The sequence below is a fragment of the Sceloporus undulatus genome, chromosome 6 (assembly GCF_019175285.1).
Source record: "Sceloporus undulatus isolate JIND9_A2432 ecotype Alabama chromosome 6, SceUnd_v1.1, whole genome shotgun sequence".
Lineage (NCBI taxonomy): Eukaryota > Metazoa > Chordata > Lepidosauria > Squamata > Phrynosomatidae > Sceloporus > Sceloporus undulatus.
Window position 1 is genome coordinate 168102907 of NC_056527.1, and position 25083 is coordinate 168127989.

The 25083-nt window shown below is 43.2% G+C and overlaps 1 protein-coding gene across 8 annotated transcripts in view; it reads right to left on the bottom strand.

The window, feature by feature from the left end:
* MEGF11 (multiple EGF like domains 11) overlaps positions 1-25083 on the bottom strand; it is a 277220-nt gene that overhangs the window by 90643 nt on the left and 161494 nt on the right. For all 8 annotated transcript variants that reach the window (XR_006104620.1, XM_042474946.1, XM_042474943.1 and 5 more), the window contains 2 exons: positions 1224-1470; positions 27-147 (listed from right to left, as the gene is read on the bottom strand). Coding sequence is in view for 7 of the 8 variants with exons in the window: in XM_042474946.1 (XP_042330880.1) it covers positions 27-147; positions 1224-1470 (368 nt within the window). In the remaining variant the exon portion in view is untranslated. The remainder of the gene's footprint in view (positions 1-26; positions 148-1223; positions 1471-25083) is intronic.

Sequence of the window (25083 nt, forward strand, 5' to 3'; positions counted from 1 at the left end):
ACAGCAACAACTCTAGCATGACATACCATCCATCCTGGAGGGCAGGCGCATTCTCCCGTGATGTGGTGACAAGTCCCCCCATTTTGGCACGGGCACCGCTGTTCACACTGAGGGCCGTGGCTGCCTGGAGGACAACGCTCTTCACAACTTTGCAGGTGTTCAGTCGGGAGATGGGCAAGAGACAGCAACCAGAAAGCGGCACAAAGAAAAGAGACAGAAATAATTTATGTCAGGAAGTGCCATGAGAGCAAGCCATTCTAGCACCGATGCAGCAGCCCTTCCCACAAATCATCGGGCATGGAGTGAATTCTCATTGACAGCGTCAATGGTAAATTGCAGTTATCCAATATTTATTGCTCTAAACAGTGTTGCTTTTGTTTCAAACTCTCTGTTCGTGTTAACAGAGACTTATTCACAAAGACAATCGCCCGTGGTTCCTGGGAGCTAAAAGCATTTCCTGGGGAACGCTTGGCAAGATGGGTTGCAAGGTGGACGGAGACGGTGAAAGAATGCATTGAACTCTCTGGTTCAACAAGCCATCTTTTGTTCAGCCCGGCCCCAAAGGCAGCCTCTTCTTCTCCGGGGAGCCTTCGCAGACAAGGAATCACAGCATTAAAATGGCGCTTTAGCTGTGGATTTCCTGCATCCCTGGAGTCCCTACCAGTTCTACAATTTTGTAACAGGTCCAGTAAAATTGACCAAAGCTAAGTGAGAAGAGACAGGGCAGGAAGAAAGTATGTGAGCTGGGCATAAGGAATCCCTCATGCTCAGCCATGGAAACCAACTGATAGGTCTGTTAGTTGGAAATTAAATGCAAAGACTCATCTGAATCCTATGGATTCAATACTTCAAAGGTGAATCGACATTTATATAAATTCAGTTGACTCAATAGGTCTCCTATCAGTAGGATTCAGGCTCCTATGTGTAGAAAAGGAGGCTTACTGCCTCCTTGTTGGGTCACCATCAGAGGCTAAAATTCACATTTTTGGACTACAGCTTCCAGGATTCCTCAGTTGAGGATTCTGGGAAATATAGTCCAAAACTGTAACTTTTCCATCATGTCTTTGTTTGCTTGCTTGGCTACCTGCTGTGGAAACCTACTCTAGAAAGCTGTGTACCATAACTGATCCATTTAAAAAAACACCATAGCATTAAGAAAAGTGGGGAAAGACAAACACTAGAGAGGAACTATCAAGTTTGCAATATCTATCTATCCAACTTACAACACGCCTGTGTATCCAGGAGCGCAGTGACACTCTCCAGTCTTATGGTCACAGGTGGCCCCGTTGTGACATTGGCACTTCAGCTGGCAGGCTTTCCCGTAGCTTCCGGGGTCGCACAAATCCTCGCAGCGCCATCCTTTATATCCAATGGCACAGACACAGGCGCCTGTGATGGGGTTGCAAAGAGCTTCGTTCTGACACTGGCAACGGTTACTGCAGTGCGGTCCCCAGTGCTCACTGTCACAGCCTGGGAGGGGAAAAAAAGAAAGGAACGTGCTCATTTGGCAGAATTATCAACTGTTATTCAGGTCATTTCATTTCGTCCCTTGGAAAATGTAGGAAACAAAGAAGACCTCGCCTCAAGGCTTTGTCGGCTTTATCAACAACATCAAGGGGTCTGCATAGATGCGGTGGTTGTCCCTAGCTAAGTCACAAACTGACCACGTTTGAAAAAGAGCCAAAGAACTTCCTCACATCAAAAACAACAACAACCCATCTGTGGGTAGAAATATGGCAGGTTTAGCAGGTTGGCAGCCGTTGCTGCATGTGGTGTTGCGAAGGCTGGATGTGGACCAGATGTCCATTCAACTTGCGCTCTTGCTGAATGGCAGATGCCCAAACTTGAGAGGCTCACTACATCGACACCATAGCCCCCTATTTTAGGACTTCATCAGACATGACCTTCTTTTTGTCTCTAGCGCAGCGTCGTGAGCCATTCAACTGGCAAGCGCCCATTTCCTACTTCCCTTGTGCCAAATCCCACTGTTTGAAAAAGCTTTGCGATTCAGGCCTTTGGAACTGCTGGTGAATAATGAGAGAGACGTTGTGCACAGCAATGGCTTGAAAATTTAAATGACTTCGGCGGAGCTGTCCAATGTGCTGAACTCGACCCTTTTTCATAGGTTCAGCATCTTGGAGACCCCTTTAAATCCAGAAAGGATCGCCACCCCATTCACATCAGAACTATTGGCTGGTGAATAGGAATCATCCTAGACCTTTGTGGAATGGGATACCTGCCTTCGCCTTGGATCGTGAGCTGCTGATACATTTGCAACATACTTCTAGCAGACAACTGTATGTCATCTTTTATTCTCACTATTTAATCTATGAGAGTAAACCAGGTGCCACATTTGACAGTACAGTAGATGAATTCCAAAGTCCTGCATCCTCTTCTCAGTGTTTGATTTGGGGAATACCTTAGGAAAAAACTTGGACAGGTGCTACTGAAGGGGCTGATGGACTCCTGGAAGAGGGGCCTGGAAGCACAAGCCAACTCCTCAGGTGCCTAAAGGAAAGTGTCTGGATTTAAGCACTTGGAAAAGCCACCAATGTTCTAGAATCGTAGAGTTGGAAGAGACCACAAAGACCATCCAGTCCAACCCTCTGCCATATTCTGTAGCTACCTTAGGAAGCCGCATTGTATTGGCCCACACAACAGAGTGAACCTAATGTGTCTCTTAAATCACAACGGAGGCTGTGCCAAAAGGAAGGACATGGTGCAGTCCAGCATCTGCTCTGCTCTGGGAGTGATCATGTTCCCTGGATTTACAACAAGAAGAGAACAAGCCCAGGCAATTCAGCCACTTCTTAGTACATTGCTTTTATTACATAATAAACAGGGTCAGATTTATCTCCCTCCTCTACAGGAATGGTGGGGAGGGGAAAGACTGGTGCTAGAGAGAGTTTCTGCTGGCCAGTTTCACATGACTTTCTTTCATGCCTCTGGAAAAAGGGCTTGGATTTGGTTTTGGTTTTGGTCCATGAGTGGGCAAAGGAAGAAGCTTTGAATGGGTGAATTATGCAGCCTTTCCAGACATTGTTGAAATACGGGTCCCACCATTCATCATAGCTAATGGTAAGGAATGGTGGGAACTAAAGTTCAACCACACATGGAGGGACACATAGGAGTTATACAGACCGCCCTTTTGGGGCAGCATGCAGCCACCCCATTACTGGCCAGATCAGTGCCACAGCAACTGAATGCCATGGCACCAATCCAGCCTCCGTAGAGTGCAAAAAGAGGCTACCCCAAGCAGATCCTTTTTGCGCACTAGAAGGGGCACTATAGCCACTCACGTGCAGCATGATGATGCCCCTTTGGCACTGCGTAATTTGGACGCAGTGCCAGAGGTGCATCATCATGGTGAATGCCATGTGGACCGGTGTGCACCAAAATGGCACCTTGGTGGCAGGGTCATGGTGTCCAGCATGCGGACGCTGCACTTTTCACTGGTCTGTACAGGGCCATAGTTTCCCCCTCCTGAGCTACAAGGCAGGCTGAACATCCTCAGACTGGCTTCTCCTTTGCAGCAAATGATGGGAAAGGAGCTTTGAGGCCACAGAAGATTAGGACCCAGTGCAACCTTTAATCTCAGCATCCCTCTGCGCTGAGAAATAAAACAATGATGTTGGACTCCTCTCGGACGTTTGGACAGCGCTCGGCGATCAATGGAGTTATCCCAGGGAGACAGCATCATTAGCACTCTTAAAAAACACATCACCACGATCCTCCTCCAGAGAGAATGTTAATAAGGGGGCAACATTTTCTTACAGCCAAACAAGATCTTTCTGTCCTTAAAAGGGATCTGGATTAATCTGACCTTATTTGAGTCTCTCTTTCTCTCCGTCTCCTTCTCTCCGCCCGCCTTTGAGCACGTGACGAAATCTATATTCTTTACATGAGGTGTCAGGGGAACTTCATAAATATTCCATCAAAGGTAAAGAGAAGGAAAGGGAGACTTCTTGGCCCAATCTGAGGCTGGATGAGCCAAACGCCTCACTTTACACCACGGGGGCACCTCAGGGCTGCTTGCTTTATTTCCAATTTACATCCGGATAAATGGGAGGCAGGACGGGGGAAAAGAAAAAACAGGATTCAGCTGGAATAATAAACTCTTCCAGAAGGTTTCTAATGTCAATTTTTTATAATTTAAATAAAATACTAATCTTGTTAAGGAAGGCGAATAACGAACTGAACGAAGCAAGCTGAACCTGAGACGAGGCGACGCCAAGAGAGATGCCAATTAGAGAGATTCATTCTAAAGGGGGGGAGGGAGAAATTAAAGAGAAGACAAGTGGGGGGAAATTGCGATGCCAAAGAAACTAAGGTTCAGTCCAGCCAAGAAACCCAACTTGATTTTTTCCCCACAACTCTAAACATCAATCCTAAGATGAAACGGGGCTGCAATGGGGGCATGGTAAGGTTTGTTAAAAATCTAATGATTTTGAGGGTTCTCTTCCATATTTTATCTTCAAAATGCATCATGGCTGTGCTGTTGGAAGTGATGCATTTTGTCATGGAGCATGGACATTTGACATGGGTTTTCGAAAACGCATGCAAGGTACAGTGAACTGTACAAAAACTACAAAACAGTCTCCAAGAGAATGCTACACCAGCATGATAGTGATTTATTCAAGGATACCCGACTTGAAGGCTTTGGGACAAGGGCCCACTACTACTGTATTTCAACCAAGTGTGATACTGCAAGGACTAGTTAGCTACGTTAACCACAGTTAATATTGTCAGTCACTTTTTGAATGTGTGTATCTCACACTCTTTATATAATTACATGATATTTATTTAAGATTACTAGATACTTGGTGGTTATTCTCAACATGTTCACTTTACTCTCTAGCATTATATGCCAAATCTTTTTACATTTAGTATCAAACCCACAGGGTGCCCTTGGGTGAGTCTCAGCCCTGGAAAACCCCATCATAGGCAACTTTAGGATTGCCATTAAGTCGAAAATGACCTGAAGGCAAACAACAGCAATAACAACCATTATCAAGATCTACTTTCCGCGGATTTTACAGGTGTAACTATTAGGTTTCTTGCCATTTTGCATGTAGAAGAATCTATCAGATTTTAACTTGGCTCAATCCAAAAAGCGTTGCAAGAAAAAACTAAGACAGGGGCAGTTCAAAGACGTTCCACACAGAAAGATAGAGATAACCTTACTTCATTGTGGGTTCCTTCAAGTAAATCAATTTATTCTCTTTATCATAAGCATAAAAGCCAGTATCCATTATTAGTAGTATTTTGGAAAGATGGACTATGTTAAAGGATGATGCTGGCTGGCCTTTGGCTGAATAATGTAGAGTTGGATTTGTCCGCATCTATATTGCAGAAATGATGCAGTCTGACACCACTTTAACTGCCATGGCTCAATGCTATGGGATCCTGGGATTTATAGTCTGTGGTGGCTCCAGAGCTATCTAACAGAGAAGACTAAAGAGCCCACAAAACTACAAATCCCAGAATTTCATAGCTGTGAGCCATGGCAGTTAAAGTAATGCCAAACTGTATTGTTTCTGCAGTGCAGATGCAGACTTTAACTAGTAAGTGACACTTCCCCCCCCCCCCCATTAAAAATACTGAATCCCAGCCTCTGCAGTCTATCGCAGTCAAAAAGAACAACACAACTATTTCTTTGAAGAAACTGCCCATGGGAGTCTAATGCATTATTAAAGTCATTCTAACTTTGGAATGCTCTCCAGAAGCCCTGAAGAGATAGGGACACAAACGCATACACACATGCATACACTCTCAGAAAAAAGAAGATACCTTAAACTAAGGAATGCTTAAGTAATATATTCTATCAATGTTGGATTTGTCCTGCAGTCAAACTGAATTTGAGGCAATTCAGCTGGTACTCACACACGCATGGCCAAAATCTTCAAAGTGGTTTTATTCCATGTGAGAATGTGTCATTCCAAATCTAACCTCATAAAAAAGGGCCATAATCTCCCTTGCTTTCCAGTGGAGCTATTTGTACAATAACTGACACTCAGTTTCTGATGCCAGTCCAGCCGTCTTTGAAGAAAATTGCTGTTCCCTGTTCAGCTTTCACAAATGTTAGACACAGTATGAACTATCCCTCAAAGAATATGCCTTGCTTCTAGCTTTGGCATCTCTATGGGAATTGCTGGCCCTTAGGGTTCTTCTCTGCAGAGCAAAACATGCAAAAGAAGCATGGCAAAGCAGCTACCATACTGCTTTTCAAGTAACGTTAGGATCATCGAGATTTGCATTATTACGCATGATTGACAAAGAAACCAAAGAACTATGGGAAGAAGCCAAGGGGAAAACTGAAAAATGACGCTGGCGATGGCCAAAACGAAAGAGAAGAGAAGAAACAATGGATAACAGATGGAACGCTTCAAGCAGTAAAGGAAAGAAGAGACACAAAGGATGTCATACTTTGGTCACATCATGACATTAGAAAAGAAATAATGCTAGAGAAGGTAGAAGATCATATGTCAGATGAACAGAGCCAATAAAGGAGGCCCCAAGGCTGAGTTTCGCAAGACCTAAGCAGAGCTATGGAGGACAAGGAGTCTTGGAGATGTCTCATCCACAGGGTCACCATGAATCAGGATCAATGTGACGGCAGTTAACAACAAAAACAACAACAGGATTCTCTGCTCCAGTCTTTCCAAGTTCTTCCTTTGGACCCAACTCATGGGAGGTAAACAAAGCAAGGAAGGAAATGAAGGAGTCAACGCAACTTGCCAACTCTCTGTGAAAAGATAAATGATTGCATAGGAGAGGTTAAGGCCTTCTTCATTTTTCTCTAAAGAGATGCAAGGATGCCCTTGGATCCTCTAAGAACGATCCAACAGATCTTATCTCAATAGAGTAGTCTCCATCTGATAACACAGAAACGGCTAATACATTCGCAATTTAATCCCAGGCCACCATCTCATTAGCCACCGACTCTCCCAAATGCAGTCGCTAATTCAATTGCAGATCATAAAAAAAAAGCTCGCCATTCCTTTTCATTTGGAACGGTTCGGAAGGTCCTTTGTCCGACAAAGATCTGTCCCACCATGCTCCATTAAAGATCGCATCTTAGCTATTGCATTTTGCTCTTGGTTTAAAGAATGCTAAAGGAAATAAGACCAAGTTGGGGTGTTTTTTTTACCTCTAATTGATAGAGCGAAAAGTTGAGAGGGTCTATGCAAACCCAGCTGGCCAATTCTCTTAACGGTCTTGTCATAGTTTGGAAGAGAGGCGCATAAAAGATGAGCAAGAAACTAGCGACAGAAACATCAAAAGGGAGTTGAAAAGAGATTTTTAATCAATGGCTACTTTGAGCATTATAGTGGGGAAAGGAAGGCTGGAGATGCCTGCCTCGCGACACAAAGCGCTCTATTACTTTTTGTAGATGCCACTGGCCATTAAATGAGGTTCCAGCTTCTTATGTTTAGTTTAAAGGCTGCCCTTTAGTAGCCACTGAGGGGTAAATACTCCCAGCTCCGATTCATTGGCAATAGCACAGGCAATGTTGCCTTTCTGATTTCACTTTGCTGGCCCATTTATCAAATGAACCTTTCACTTGACAAATCATGAACATTTTTCGGGCCGTATTTTATTTACATCCACAACTGAAAAACATGTGGGCACTCAGTTTCCCGAAAGGCTGCCGTGTGCAAGATAGAGCAAAGCTTGTTTGCTGCTGGCTCAGAGAAGATGAACTGAACCAATGGATCCAAATTACAAGGAAAAGAGACTCCTACTTCACACTAGGAAGAACCTCTTGACCATAAGAGCTGTATAGAAGCTTTTAAAACATAGGTTGGACGGACAGCTGTCAGGGATGCTCCAACTGTGTTTTTTTGCATGGGCAAAAGATTGGAGTAGATAGCCTTCAGAATCTCTTCAATCTCTAAGTTTCTGTGCAGAGGATAGAAACCCTGATAAGCTTTCCAGAAACCTGCAACATCCCCAAAAAATGCAGAATATATGAAGCTGCTTCATACAGCATCATGGCCTTAATCCAGTACATCGTGGCCTTAATTCAGTTGGGTCTTTTGGTCTGAGTGAGAGGGTCTTTCCTGGTTCCCCTATCTAAGAACCATAATGGGAGAAGCTGTGATGGTGTCCTGCTATCAAACTCAGAGTGCCAAAAGTGCAGTAACCAAAGGAACAAGCCATGCCCAATAACAAACAGTCCAGGGTCAGGAACCACAAGAGACTGAGTCAAGACATAGTCCAGGGTCGCAAATCATAAGGTCGTATCTCATAGTAGACCCAGACTAAGAGGGAGAAACCAAGGCGCATTACAGACCGCCCAGAAGGGGCAGTCTCGCGCCGCTGCCAGTTGCAGCATCCGGGAACCGCAGCAGCCAAATGGCGCGGTTCCCAGACACTGCAAAGAAGGAGCGCGAAAATCGCGCTCGTTCCTGCACCCCGGAAGAGATGCTGCAAGTGCCGAAGCGCGCACTCGTGGCATCATTTCCAGGGCGCGATGTGCGGACGCAGTGCGTTTGCTACGTCAAGATGGCGGCGGCCATGTGGAACGGCCGTCGCCATTTCGTATGGACTCAGTCCGTGCTAGGGTTAGGGGCGTCTGGAAGAGATGCCCCTTTCTAACCCTAGCACGGACTGAGTCCGTCCTAGGGTGCCCGTCTGTAACGGGCCCAAGTTTGCTTCCAGAAAACCAAATGGGGAAACACCTCTATTATAAAGCTCACCAACTCAGCTACACGCAACATGCAGACTATATTTCAAGAGTGCTTTTCCCCACTGCATGCACATAGTCCCTCACTTTTACCTATAAGGAAGGGACTGGGTTTATGCCAAATCCCAAAGTCTTCATCTTTCCTGAGGATTTGGAACTTTCTTTCCTAACTCACCCTCCTTTGGAGAATTCCATTGGTTTTCATGGCTGCAGTAGGTCTGTTTTGTCTTCTGAAGCCAAACTCTAAAGGAGGGTGGCATGACAGAGTGAATGACTTTATGCATAGTGGAAAATGTCCCTACATGGAACTGTGTCCCTTCCCAATAAACAACTTTTGGCTTGCCAGACACAGCAAAGAGACACACAGCTGATCAGGTCCCTTTTTGAAAGGCTATCGGATGAAAACTATCCTGCAATGATATCAAGGGTAATACCCCAGACTGACAATGCGGTGTGCCCTCAGACAGATAATGAATTCAGTCTTAACATTGCTAGTCAGCAATTTGTTTTAAAAACCACCATAGTGCAGGTAAGGGGCAAGAACAATGTTTAAATTGTGTCGTTTATGCTTTCCTAGGCTGCATTCCCACTTACAAATAAATTGTTTTGTGATCCAGATCGATGGATCGGTTTGGCAGTGGAGCGTGGTTCACACTACATTTGCCCTGATTGCATTTTCTTGCTGCAAAATAAAATAACTCATTTGTGGTTCACATTGACGAATGAATCGGATCCAAATGGACCCGCTCCAGCCGGCCAAACGGCAAATTTAAATCGATTCATAGCTGCATCTGGTGCACACTTGCATAGAATCAATTTATCCAAAAAGACGCGGAAAAAATCAGCGTCAAAAAGATGTGGGTTAGATGGGTCTAGCACTTCAGCAATTCGGTTCAAGTGCAAACTAGGACCATTTAAACTGGTTCAAAATGATTCGTGATCTGGTTTAAAAGGTAGTGGGATTGAGGCCCTAGCCTTCTCTACCAATGCTCATTTTAAAAGAGCTACTTTTTGTTTGCCATAACTCCGCATCTACTAAGGAACAGCAGTAGCTCCTGGAAAGCTATGGATGTTCAAGCCATGGCTCCTCTGACTAACAGATTCGCTTCCTCCGCTTCGCTTCTCCCACTCCACCGAAAATATAAAACAATTACGTTCTCTAAAAATTTCAGAAAAGAATGAGGGAAGCAATGGGCCTATTTAGTCTTTGAAATACGGCTTCCTTTCATATTTCAAAAACTTCAAAGGCTGTTTCTCTAGATATCTACATGTAGCTCCATGCTGTTCCTTTTTCTTCCAAGTACATTTAAATCTTCTGATGTCCTTTTAACATTTAGCAAAGAATGCAGGATACTTTAAACGCACCTCTCCCTTTCTCTGCCGATGCGCCGTTAGTATTATTAGCATCCCCCTTTTAACAACACATAAAAAGAAAAAGGACTACTTTGGACCAATTTACATGGCTAGTTAAGAAGCGGCAGGTATGCAATAATAATCTCACCCTCTTTTTGTATCTTGACAAGTGTCTGCTTGCACAGGATAGAACTGGTCCTGAGGTTCTAAACATCGCTTGAAAACAGGGTCCTTCCAGGACAAATTTGGTTCCTGCTGGTTTCCAACAAATCCTTCTTCTGGGACAAAAATTAGACACAAGGCCACAGCCCAGAATCCTCTACTCTTTGTGAAGCCAAAGGCTTTCATGGCTGGCATCCAAAGGTTTTTGTGGGTTTTTTGCCATATTCTAGAAGAGTTTCTTCCTGACGTCTGAAGATGCCAAAGCCGCAGATGCTGGCGAAGTGGCAGGAATAAACTCTTCTAGAACATGGCCACAGAGCCCAAAAAAACCACAAAAAACTATCTTCTGCTCTTTCTTTTTTCAACTGGTGTAAAGTTGATTTATCCAGAGCTTCCCTTGCTAAATCCTATCTGTGAATCCCTGATAATGCAAAGCAAATTGCCTAGCAAGCTGTAAAGATACCCACCCAGAACTTAAGGCCATGCAAATCCCAAGAATGCTTTCGTTGCCTAGTAGTAATTCCAAGGTTTTTCTTAGTGCTTTGAGTTCTGGGTTACGACTCTGGAGACCAGGGTTTGATTCCCAGGTTGGCCATGGAAATGCGCTGGGTGACCCTTGGCAAGCCACATTATCTCAATGGCAAATCCTCTCTGAACAAATCTTGCCAAGTGCCGATCCATGCGCCACTACTTGGATCCATACTGGTTCATATCATAACTCCTACAGGGTCTGAATCGCAAACATTTTGGAAATGACTTGTTATAAAGTGTCAATGTAGTCTTTAAAATATATATATATGCCCTCGTGGAAAAATCTACCATTCTTGATGATAATTCTATTTGTCAGCTTCCCAGGAAATTAGATTTTTTAGAACGTTGACCTAAGGTGGATGCTCCATATCAAAGGTTCCCACGTCTTTTCCAGGGTCAGTTTGTTTTTGGTGTTCCTGGAATCTGTATGACTTTCCCTGCCAGAGTGTATCTTCCTTTTTAAAGCCTTTGAAAAGAATTGAACAAGTCAATTATCTGATAATTAAGTACCTTTGAAGCAATTCAGCAAATTAGAAATGGCAGATGAGTTCAATAGAACACATCTGACAAAACTGCTGTACTGTACTTGGTATATAAAATAAGGAAGATAAGAATTCTGGTTGAACTCTGGCTGTAACTGTAGGTGCGTCTACACTGTAGAAATAATCAGTTTGACACCACTTTAATGGCCATGGCTCCATCCTACAGAATCCTAGGATTTGAAGTTTATTGAGGCACCAACACTCTTGGGCAGAGAAAGCTCAAGACCTTTTAAAACTGCAAACCCCAAGATTTCATAGGATGGAGCAATAGCTCTAAGTGGCATCAAACTGCATTTATTTCTACAGCGTAAACACACCCTGAATTCCCTGGTTTTAAGTCTTTTTTCATTGTAGGCATTATACATTTGCTAACAAAGCCTCTGACAGCAAAATGGGTTGTTGTTTTTTTACAAAATCTTTTAACATTTATTTTTACACTTGAGTCTCCCTTATCCTAAATGCTTGGGTCCAGAGATGTTTGGGATTTTGGAATATTTGCAAGCACACAATGAGATATCTTGGAAATGGACCCAAATCTAAATACCAAATTCATGTATCTGTTGTGTGCACCTTATACACATAGCTTGGACTAAGCTAGGACATTGGGAAACTAGGAGCCTGAACAGACAGGCCAAAATAAAGCTGCTTTGGGTCACTTTGGAAGTATGCTGTTTAAATGCTGCATGCATCTTAAGAGGCCAGAAGCTACGCCAAAGCCACACTCCAGTCCTAAAGACTGGAGCACAGCTTTGGCACACTTCTGGCCTCTTAAGATGCATGTGTTATTTAAACAGCATACCTCCAAAATGACCCAAAGCAGCTGTAGTTTGGCCTGTCTGTTCATGCTTCAGGTTTCAAAACCTAACTCAGCTAGAAAAATATGGTCCCATGCCTTCTTGTTGTGTGCTTTTAAGTCCTTTCCAACTTATGATGACCTGAAGGCAAACCTATCACAGGGTCGCCTTGGCTGTTTCTTCGGGGACAGCTGATGTTGCCTTCCTCTGAGGCTGAGAGTGTGTGACTTGCCCAAGGTCCCCCATTGGGTTTCATGGCCGAGATGGGAACTGAACCCTGGACTCCAGAGTCGTAGCCCGATGCTCAAATCACTATGCCACAATGCCAAGTGGGGATGAAGAGTGGTTTGTAACATCTCTCCTATGATAAGGTAGAATAACCATCTCACACCTCAGTTGTGCGGTTGTGCATTCTCCACGCAAGGGAGGTACCCATGGCAAGCTTGTCAGATGGCCAGGACCATTGATGGTTCCCTACTGCTCTGTCATTGGAAAGTGACAAAGAAAAAGCAGGGAATCCTGGAGGAATGCAGGAGGAAGGGATCCCCATAGGGAGTGATATCTTTGAGCCTTTGATACATTTAATTTTTTACCTTTGTGACACAATAGTCATCCTCTAAGGAACGGTAGCTAGCTGCGCCTTTACAAATGGCTTGCAACTCGGAAAGGTTTAAGCCTTTCTTTCTAGAGTTCTTAGGTGCACCAAAGCCTCTTTTTAGAATCATCACAGATTCTATTTTTCTGGAGCGCTGAAAAGAGACTGTCCTATTCCTGTTTGTAAGGCTTAACTACCATTTTTACCATTTTTTAATTTTAATAACCCCCAACAGAGCTCAAATAAAGAAGGTACGAAAGCCAATCTCATAAGCTCCGAGTCGCATCCCATCCACTTTGATGATGAGCAGAAAAATTCATTTTCGGTGCCGTCATTAATGTGATGGAAAGCGACAGAGCCTAAGTAGGTTTAAAAGGATGTACGAGGGCCGTCTTCATTAGAGGCTTAAAATGATGGGAATCCATGAGTGGTCAAATGGTACTCATAGTATTTATCCACCTGGGTCTTTTATTTCCACACTATAGCTACTTGAAAAGGGAGTAAAAGTCCATTCTGAGGTCTGAAAGGAGAGAAAATAATCTGCGTGGTGGGTTTTTTCCCCTCTTGAAGTAGCCTCCATCACCCTGCAGTTTATTAACACTAATAAATCAGTCAATCCCGAGAGATGCTACAGGATCTAATTAACAGACAATTGAACACAGGAGCCGAATGGTGACAAGCTGAATCACTCGGCAAGTTACTAGGACAACTAATCTGCTGAGAAAATTGAATGCAAACAGAGGTCCGTTGTGAATTCTGCCACCTAGGGAAGCCTAGTCCTCATTCCCACTACCTGTTAAACTGGATTGCAAATCGATTTGAAACGGTTCAAACGACCCTGATTCCCACTTAATCCAAATCGCTGAAGCGATTGCAATAGGGGAGGCCAGGCTCCAGACCCGTTTAACCCACGTCTTTTTTTCAGCTGATTTTTTCCCCACTTCATTTTCGATAAATCGATTCTGCGCAAGTGTGAACCACAAACGGATTGGAATTGATTCAAATTTTGAAAATTTCTGGAACCGAATCATTTTGAATTGATTCATTTGTGAATGGGAACTACAAGTGGGTTATTTTGATGGCAGAAAATGACAGAAAATGCAATCGGGGCAAGTGCAGAGTAATCCATGATCTGATGTCAAATTGATCCATCGATTCAGATCGTGCATCGATTTATCTGTAAGTGGGAGTGAGGCCCTAGAGGCACCATTAGTGCCCAACAAAATGCATCTTTAGATGCAGACACGGCACAAGAGCAGGACTTTAGCTCTTTGATGCTGTGTTTCAGCAGCACTATCTATCTATCTATCTATCTATCTATCTATCTATCTATCTTCACCACGAAGAAAGCATTTCAGTTGCTGTGCCCTGGATGGAAACTTCATCTTAGGAGAACCCCAAAGGATAGCATTGAGTAGCATGTCTAATATGATGTGTTTCATCAGGAGGGGAAGACCTCTGAGCCCTGCCTGGCTTTGAAGAACCCTTTTAAAATATCTTGTAAATGCTGCTGTTAACGGCAGGTATTGAAGTTTTGATTACGTATCTGTGTATTTCATTTTCATTAGTAAATAAGAGAAACTCTGACGTTGGCGGATAGATTATAGAAAGAACTCTCTTAAATAATTAAATCCCTTGACCATACTGTTATGATCCGGGTGGATCTGTTCTAGTTTGTCCTTCCTGTCCAAGCTTCCCTTTATTCGTCTAACAATTCACTGCAGGATCAACAATTCAGGTTAATTGGAAGCTGTTACCTTGGAACAAGGCAGGCTTTAAAAGCTGTTTTGGCTCCAGCGTCAAATGGGTTATATTGCATTTTTATGAAAAGTGAGAGAATATTTAGCCTACGCTTCTCTAGATGGAAGAGGTTCGTGGGCCACTGTCATGCAGATGACTTCGCTCACCTACTTCAAGAGCTTGGAAAAATGACTTTTTTGGACCACTGTGGGCTAAAAGATTGGATGCAGCCAATATTTCATTTGTAGTTGGTTGTGGCACCAGAGCCTCTCTTGACGGAGAAGGCTAAAGGTCTCACAAAACTACAGTTCTCAGGATTCCATAGCATGCAGCCATGGCAGTTAAAGCTGTGTCAAAATGCATTGTTTCTGCTGTGCAGATGGAGCCACAGTCTACCCGAAACAACTAAGGAGGAAGCTGATGCTTTTACAGAGCTTGGACCATTTGGCTCAATGGAAATCTGTATTTTCTCCATGCTTAATAAATTCTTTGGAACTTCATCTATTCCCCTAAATTCCATCCCTTGCGGGACTCATTTAGCTCAGGAAGCAGAAACTCCTCTCCTTTTGCCTGGTCTGACCAATCAGCTACATTTCATGCTATTTGCACAGGCTCAGTGTAAAATCCCCGTGTGCCGCCAAAGCTTTGCAGATTGATTTCTAAGGCACTCAACAGTTGTGGCCCAATATGCTTGAAAGATCTCTCCTCCTTTGGTTTCCATATGTTCTCGGTTGCCACTGAGAGAGCGCCGCTTTTGCCAGACGAAGATACAGCCTTTGCTAAACCTGTTAGAATACACATTTTAATATATTATCCATCCCCACAACTTGCACAACTTGCATTCCGGCTACTCAGACCATCTCAAGGTTTAAACCAAATAAATCTTCATTTTCCTTTCAATGGATAACTTCAAGTGAGCCAGAGTCTGGCTGCACCAATAAGATCCAAACAGAAACCAGGTCCCCATAGAACAGCTTTTGGAATATATTCAGAATTGCACCATTCAATGGACTAAACACTGTTTTTACAACTGGAATATTTACTGGAGCTGGAGATTTAAACCCCATGTAGCCAACATGAGACATGAACATCATCATGTACATCAGTGATTCCCAAACTTCAATGCTCCCATCAGCTCCCTGACCTCTGGTCAGGCTGGCTAGGGCTTCAGAAATTGAAATCCAAAATACTGGGAGGACCAAAGTTTGGGAACTGCTGATGTACATCATTATATGATATAAATTGCCTTTAATACATATTACAAGATATTACATTACCTTTACCTGATGTATATCATCACAACATGGATCATGTACATCATCATCTCCTCCTCCTCCTCCTCCTGACCATCATACGGTCCTATATTTCCCCAATATATTACAGAGTTTTTTCAAAACTGATTTAAGAGAGAATTCATGAATAAAAGCACACAAACAACAAACACAGAGAGAGCATGATGCACTCATGAGATCATGCAAACAGTGACCTTGCAGCAGAATATCTATCCAGTAAGTCTCAAAAACTCACCAGATCAGACAAGGACAAGCATTTTTTTAAAAAATGGTGGGAAAAAGCTTTGTGAACTATTTTGCCTTCTCTTTCGGACAGCTCTGGCACCATCACAAACTACAGATCCCATGATTCCAAAGGATGGACCCATGGCACTTAAAGTGGCATCAAACTGCATTAATTCTGCAGTGAGGATGCAGAATTAAAGTACCACCTGAGCAGGTGACTGGAGATCTTCTAAGGATGAAGGAAGAACTTTCAAGATGAGGCTGCTACAAATGGAGAAGGTCCTTCCCCTATTTACCACTTGCCTGATTCAAGACTTCAGACTTTGGCCATTTCAGAGCAAAAATAATTTGATCATCAAGGTCAATGTTCCTTTAACAACTTTTTAGAATAAGATTTAAGAGAGGGCATCATGGTGTAGTGGTTTGAGCGTTGTTAAACTCTGGAGACCAGGGTTCGAATCCCAGCTCTGCCATGGAAAACCACTGGATGGCTTTGGACAGGTCACATACTCTCAGCCTCAGGGGGAGGCAACAACAAACCATCTTTGAAGAAATCTTGCCAAGAAAACCCTGTGATAGGTTTGCCTTAGGGTTGCCATAAGTTGTAAAGGACTTGAAGACAACAACCATTCCAAATTTCCCATTGGTCAGTTAACTAAATCCTACACTAAAACTGCTAAAACGCAGAGACCGATAAAGCCACTTTAAAAAGAGGAAGATGAAGAAGAAAAGTAGCCCAAGACACAATATCCATTTACAAAGGAGGCTAATGAAATGCCACATAGAGCAGAGTGCTGAAAAGCAGCAAATAGCATTAAGAGCAGCCGTAATGTTTTAATATCGAAAGGGAGCCATAAAGTTCCTCTCTGTGGAATAACGGAGCACTTGATCCTTTAAATCTTGCCGCTCACGTTCTCGATAAAAGCTCGCGACCATTCATCTCACACGTGTGGCCCTGAACATTTGAATTATACATGGCCATGTCTGCATCAATTAGAATCGGGGAGGAAAAGAAATCATAATTTCTCAAGAAGTTGCCAAAGTCAATGTTAATTTCTGAGTGAAAAAGCAAGAGCTTGGAAAGCTGCCTTTGCAAAAAAGGAATTTGTTCCAGCTGTGGCGGTTGCAAAGTTATTGTCGTTTCCTGTTGCGATGCTATAAAAGTAACTTGTTCCATCAGTTATCACAACTTGGTTGCTTTTTAAAGAAAGCTTAGCATTGATAAGAAAACAAAAATACCTAGAATATACTCACTAAAATGGGAGTATAAAACTTAGGGCGGGAGGAATGCTGTCAAAATGCCTCTAAAAAACCTTATAAATGCCTTTACACAATAGCTTTTAAAGGCGGCCAGCGATTGCCATTACTCTTTACACCAACAGAATAAAACCATTCCCATTTGCGACTTTTGTTTCTGAAATGTTTTTGCTGTAACCTTCACATTAAACGATATCTCACAATAGCTAAGGTGTTCCACAACCCAGCAAACAAATCTATCATGTATAGTTAGGAAGAAAGTCAATGTTTCCCAACATGGCAAAAACCAAACCGGCCTTCAAAATAAAGCAAAGGAGTCCTTTTAACCGGAAGCCCCGTTGTATAAAACAGCGATACCTTTATTGGACAACCGAAATGCACAAAATTCAATCAGGTGCTACAAGAACTCTTTAGATACTGATTTTACAGACTCACACAGCTGTGTTTTTGGGAAATACATGTTGCAAAGCTTTCAAAGCTCCACCAGTTTCTTCTTCAGGCAAAGGTGTTATAAAACATATAGGAGGAAAGGAAAAATGTTAGAATCAGAGGCCCACATTTTGCCATGATCTTATTTGTCTATTTGGATGTATATCCTGCCTTTCTCCCAAAATAGGATTCAGTTTTTAAGATGGTACGAAGGGATATCCATGCATCCTTTTGACCATGTGAGTTCTGGGAGACGACTCATTCCCGCTACCTTTTAAATCAGATCGAAAATCAGTTTGAAACAGTTTAAATGATCATAGTTCACACTGAAGTGATTCAGAGAGGGGGGCCAGACCCATTTAATCTGCATCTTTTTGACATGCCTTTTTGGATAAATCAATTCTGCGCAAGTATGAACCAGATGCGGATTGGAATCGATTTAAAACTGCCCCGTCGGCCGGCTGGAGTGAGTCCATTTTGAATCGATTCACTGATTAATGTGAACCTCAAGTGGGTTATTTTATTTAATTTCGCAGCAAGAAAATGCGATCAGGGCAAATGTAGTGCGAATCACGCTCCACTGCCAAACTGATCCATCGATTCAAATTGCAAGGTGATTTATTCGTAAGAGGGAATGTGGCCATAGAGCCTTAAAGTCCAGGAAATAAAATTTAAACTCCATTAGCAATACCAAAGGCTCTTTCTTTGAGATCTAGGTTGTTTCTGTCCTTTGCAAGGCTACCCGCCCTCGTAATAGGCAGATAACATTTTGCATTTGGAAAACCTTTAGGTGCTGTTTAGGTTAAACACACCAAACGCAGTCCCAAATGAAGAAAGTTTTACCATCGTTGGAGGTAGAAACCTCAAAGAGTTAGTCCCAGTCCCTTAGTTCTTTCTATAGCATTCCAGTGTTGCAGTTATATCCTAGAATCCAGAAAACATACCTAGAGGCAGGCCATATTGCAAAGTATAAATAACAAAATGGTGATCCCTTTGTTGGGCCAACAAAAATGCACAAAATACATGATGCATGATTTCAAAGCCCTGCCGGCTCCTGTGCTTTTGAGTTGCCCCAATAAAGGGATCTGTTTTGTGGATTTTGGATGTCATTGTACTTTGCTGTATGGTCTAACATGGCTACCCTTGGATATGTTTCCTCCATTGCATAAAGTTTCCCCTGCCCTGTATTAAAAACTACTCCACCAAACTGATCAATTAGCTAAAAGTGCAGAGGATAAATTTGACTCTTAAATCTATTTATCTATTTTGCGCTTGTGGCGCAAAGTATTTTGTGCAGCGGCAGATACGGGGCTTAACCAGCCTTGTGTTTGTTCCCATCTTGGGACAGCGGCTCTATGACAATCCCTTTTTAAAAAAAACACACACACAACTACACAATCCCAACACGGGTGTCATCTTTCCCTTTTCCCCCCAAATGACATCTTGTCGCAGCCACGTCCGCAACTGTCACAGTTATCAAGGCCTCCGGAGACGACAATGTCAAAGCAATAAAGAAAAAAAATTCTTTGTGGCTTAATTTGTGTCAATCGATTTCCTATTTTTAATTAATAATTCTAATTATGATGCGGCAAATTTCCCCCAACAGACCCGACCGCTTTAATCAGAGCTCATTGATCGTGAACTGCGGAGCGATCCCAGCGTTCCTGACACCCATCGATTTCCTGTTGGGAAGAGAACAAAACAATAACGGGGCTGACACCCGGGGCAGTCCTTGGCGCCAGCGAAAGGCGACGCTCCAAACCGGCGCACCCGACCTTAACAAATAAAAAGCCAAGGCGTTGTCAGTGGCTTTGGCACTTCCCAAATTGAATCCGGCAGACTTGTTCTAATACAAATTAGGAAGCGCTCGCAATAAGACTCGGCTGTAGAGGGAGCAAAGACACACTGGAAAACAGACTAAGGAAAGCATGTGCATCCTATTTTCAAAAGCAGATTACAGTCCAGTTCCAAAGAACATCACTATTCGCTCCCAAGGAGGCCTTGTGTTTCTGCAACAGCTGAATGGCAGATTGCTTTGGAAACCAATGGGACATTTCCAAGTCGGTTTGTTATGGGGTTGAGAACTAGTGTGGCACAGTGGTTTGGGCATTGGTCTGTGACCCTGGAGAGCAAGGTTCGTATTCTGACTCAGCCATAAAAACCGCTGGGTGATCTTGAGCAAGGTACATGCTCTCAGCCTCAAGGAAAGGCAATAGAAAACCTCTTTTGAATAAAGCTTGCCAAGAAAACCCCATGATAGGTTTGCCTTAGGGTCGCCGCCATGACACATGACAACAACAAAAGGGAATCTGGTATCCAAATATCCATCATCATCATCATCATCGTCATCATCATCATCTATTACTTTTTTAGTAACTAATAACGTAATAACTCTGGGTGAGCCACATACTCTCAGCCCCAGAAAACTCCATGATAGGGTCACCTTATGGTCACCATAAGTCATAAATGACATGAAGGTACACAGCAAAACAAGTCAATGTGCGCGTCATGTCAAATCGCAGCCAGAGAGAGCATTTGGTGCAATTATTGCTTCTGGCCCAACTTAGTTCTAGGCAAACACTCTGTTCCATGGGTAAGTCGACAACTGCTGCCGCACTGCAGAATTAACACAATTTGACACCGCTTCAACTGTCATGGCTTCAGCCTATGGAATCCTGGGATTTTGAAGTTTCTTGTGGCACCAGAAGTCTCTGACAGAGGATGGCTAAATATCTCACAAAACTACAAATCCCAGAATCCCAGGCATTGAGCCACAGCAGCTAAATTGGTGTCAAATTGCATTAATTCTACAGTGTAGATGCAGCTCTCGTGTCGCTGTGCCACAAAGTAGAACAATCCCATCTCCTAGCTTTTGTAACCCTTGCAAAACTCTGCAAGCATCTAGAAACTGCCAGAATGACCCAAAATTTCCTGCCTTTCATTACAAATGTACTAGTTTGCTAATATTTCCAAACTGAACCTGTCACGCAGCAGCACACCCAATGCCTGGAGATGGCTGTTATGTGACAATTCTAATTCTCGAAGGCTTATTAGGCGCAGTCCTGCCTTTGTTTACTAAACTGTGTCAATAACATAAAGAATGCAGGGCTGTGTTCCTTGGCTTTCTATGTGTTGCTCCACTAATGAAAATCCTGGAGCAGTCAGCTGAGAGGTAATGACAATAATGGATATTCCTCCCTCGCCAAACTTCTTGCAAGACATTCTCACTGGAAGAATCACGCTTTGTAAGAGCAAAAAAGAGATAAAGGCTCCCAGAGAGAGAGAAAGAGAGAGAGAGAGAGAGAGAGAGAGAGAGAGAGAGAACGCATCCATTTTTTATTCTAATGAGAAAGATTCCCAGTGGCAGAAATGAGTATTTTCTGAAGGGCAAAGTAGACTGCAATTGGATACAAACCATATCTGTTTAAGCAAAATGGCATTATAATCGGAGCAGCTCACACCGCCAATATAAAAACTCACTGTGAAAAATAAGGGAGGTAAACCAGGTAATAACGATCATGCATCATTACGTAATACGGCAAAATAGCATTTACATTTTAATTGCACGAAATGCATTTCAGTAACCCAAACAATAACTCATCTTCGGGCTGTGTACCTACACAAGCAATATTCAATATTGTTAAATACCTGTTTAAACAGATGATGGGTAATAATATGGGAGCCGCGTGGTTTGAACATTTGGATTACAACTCAGGGAAGACCAGGGTTTGAATCCCTGCTTGACCATGGAAACCTAGTGGGTGACTTTGGGTAAGTCACACACTCTCAGCCTCAAGGGAAGGCAATTGCAAATCGCCTCTGAACAAATCTTGCCAAGAAAACCCCATGAAAGGTTTGCAATAAGTCGGCAACAACTTGAAGGTGCACAGCAACAAGGTAATATATTAAAGCTTTTGCAAGACTGGTTTAATAATAAGTATTCATTCCAGTCACTCAAATAGAAGGCCAGGAGGAAAGCGGGGAGAGCTTTGTAAAAGTCTTTATTAATGGAGGTAAGCCATTACAATCGCACATGTAAGGGAACTGAAGTGTGTGCAAAACACCAAGATGACAGCCTTCGTATCAAAGATTTGCTTCTTGTCGCAACTTGTGGCGACTGCAAGACAGACTTACCACAGGGTTTTCCTGGCAAAATTAAGTGCTACATCAGAGGTGTCATTCGGGTCAATGTCACCCAGTAGGGCCATGGTGTCTCTCTCTCTCTCTCTCTCACACATACACACACACACACCAAATCTACCTCCAGGTCACAGATCTGCAATATATTTCATCTTTTCCCCCCATAGCTCTCCCCCAGCCCTCATGTGTGTTAGGTATCTTCAATTGCAACTGATTAAAATTACAATCCTTGTTGTACCTACATGCAGAAACATAAACAGGTGGGCCTGGTCTATGTCTACCTATTTCCTTTGACCCGGGAAGACCCATTCTACCCCAGTCTCAGTGGGCCTGGTCTATCTCCCACCACTGAACTGTTGAGTGTCTCCTTCTGGTTGACATTATGGTGTTATCCCAGTGCCTTCCACACTCCCCGCACCTCTCTTGCGACGCCACCATGCTACATGTACAGTGGGCTCTTAGTATCTGCAGGCTTGCCATCCATTTAAGTATCCGCAGACAACTGTTGTTTTCAGTGGGTACGTATCCATGCAGCATACATGCTGCCATTCACAACAATGGGACTTAAGCTCCTGTGTTTTCCTTTATCTACGCAAAGGTCCCAAATGGATCCCTTATGGATACAAAGAACAGACTATACAATGGTTGCATATGTTTACCCACAGACTGGAGGAACAGGCAAAGCAGAAAGACCTGAAGTACTGTGGACCCTTGGGGTTTGTTCTAAGGCCTCCTATGGATACCAAAATCCATGGATGCTAATGTCCCATGATATACAATGATGCAGTATAATAGTGTCCCTTATACAAAATGGCAAAATCAAGCTTTGCTTTTTTGGATTTTTTCGGGGGGGAGGGAGATACTTTCATGCCATGGATGGCTGACTCCATAGATGCAGGATCTGTGGATACAGAGGACGAACTGTACACATGAGGCTCAGGGGTCACGAAATGTCCTAAGGCCAATTGACACGCGTTGCCCCTTCCAGTTATCAACCGCACACCAAAAACTGTACTTTCTTGGCACAGCTGCTCTCTTCCCCTTTATTTCCCTCTAACAGCAAAGGGCAAGAGTGTAGAAAACAGTTTCTGTTCATTATGATCTGGAATGAATAGCCATATAAATTCTTAATTGCTATACCTAAGGGGGGAAGGCAGAGCTCTCTTGCTCATTTAGTGAGAATAAGAGCCTGGGTGCCGCACAACAGCATCCATTACCTTCTCTCCCCAGATAAAGGATGGTGTGCCGCCAGAATGGGAAAACACGCTCACCCACCCCCTAACTAATGCACTTTCCAAAAAACTGATCAGTCAATAAGGCCTGAAGAAGCCATTACAAGGATATGAGGTCTCCAGAGTGGACCATAACCCACAGCAATGACTCTGTTATGGCTGAAACTCTACTGTAGGACAAGGGAGTTTTGCAGAAATGGCCCATTTGCCACATGCATGCGACGCTGGGATCCTTCACACAAGACATGCCACATCGAAGAGTTCTCTCTGACATCAAATCCACTCCAGCACAAAAAATAATAATAATCAAGGCGCACACAGATTATAGACTCATTTGTCCGTGAGGTTATTTCAATCAATGGACCGTCAGAGAGAGTCATGCCATAACAATCTTGTGACAGGCGCTGTGAGTTCCAGGGCTGGCATTTGACAAGGTCAGTCAGTGGGAACCATTACTTTTTTCTACCGGGGAGATTGATCTTGCCATAAATACAACAAAATTACATTTTAGCTCAGATGTCTCCCAAAAGGCAGGCAAGAGAGAGGAACAACAAACTGTACAAACCAACCATGTATTTCCCTGATCAGAGAAGTCCATATATGTCCCATTAAGAGGCAGCATGTGCTGAAATGGCAAAGTGATGCCCGCCAGCTGTTGTTGGACTATAACTTCCAGCACTCCTTACCACTGGTTTTGCTGGCTATGGATGAAAGGAGTAGGAACTCAAGAACTGCACTTGTCTAATTCTTCCATTCCAAGGTGGGTGGATAGATAGGTGGGTGGATGGATAGATAGATAGATAGATAGATAGATAGATAGATAGATAGATAGATAGATATCTCCTGGGCATATCTGGCAAGGGGTCAAAAGCCTTCTAAAAGGAATGCTCACCAAGCTCTATGGACTCAGCATGAAAAGGAGGAAAAGGACAGCATTCCAGATGGATAGACTTCCATCAAGAAACCCATGCTTCCTTGCAAACCCTTGAACTGTTCTTGGACTATAACTTCCAGCACTCCCTACTACTGGCATCAACCTCTGGGGGAAATGCAATTTTCCAACTCCTGCATTCCAGGATGGATAGATACATAGATCCATAAATCCATAGAGTCAGCATGCAAGGGAGGAAAAGGACTGCACTCCAGATGGATCAGCTCAATCAAGGAAGCCATGCTTGCCCTGAGCTTGCAAGATCTGAGCAGGGCTGTTGATAAGAGGGTTAACTTGGAGGTCTCCCATTCATAGGGTCACCATATGTCAAAGTTGACTTGACGGCAGTTAGCAACAACTGCAGATACACATAGAGTCCCTTCCTTCCCAAATCTCAGGGTAGAAAATATAGTGCCAGGTGATTTGCAGTTCTCCGTGACAGGCCTCTCATGTCCCCGTTAATAGAACAGCCCATTCCAATTAAGCCGGCTACAGTTATAGCAGATGGCTTTTTACAATGTGAAAAGTCCATAAACCAAGGCCATTTAGAGCTACTTCCCTGCTAAAAAATTCTCATGCTTTTTATGGGCATGACTAAGGTTTTCCTCCCTCCGCCACCCCCCCTTTTTTTTGGCTCTTTGTTCGTTCTTTTTAAAAATTGAATTTAATATTTGCGAGGGAGATTGACAACACTAGAAACTGGAAGCCTTTCATCATTCTTATAAGTGGCTCAGGCAGTATTAATGGAAATGTTTCATACGGTTATGAGATGAAATTAAAAGCTCTCGTAAAGACAGATGGGGAGTTGGGTCTCCCAAACTCTTGCATCCAAGGAGGCGAATAACGCAACACTCGCCCATCCAAGACACACCTTTACAGAGTTTTACATTTGCAACAATATTTTTTTATATTCCTGTGCATCAGGATCCCTAGATTCTCAGTAGCAAAAAAAATAAATCTCCAAAAAACAAAAAAAATCCTTCCAGTTATTAGATCACAGTTGGGAATCTACATAAGATGTTGTTGGACTGCAACTCCCAGCAGTGGCGAAGCCTGCTGGGAACTGCAGTCCAACAATATCTGGAAGGATTCACAATTCCCTTCCTTATATTAGAAGCTCAGCATGGAGTAGTGGTTTGACAGTTGGAGACCAGGGTTCGAATGCTGGCTT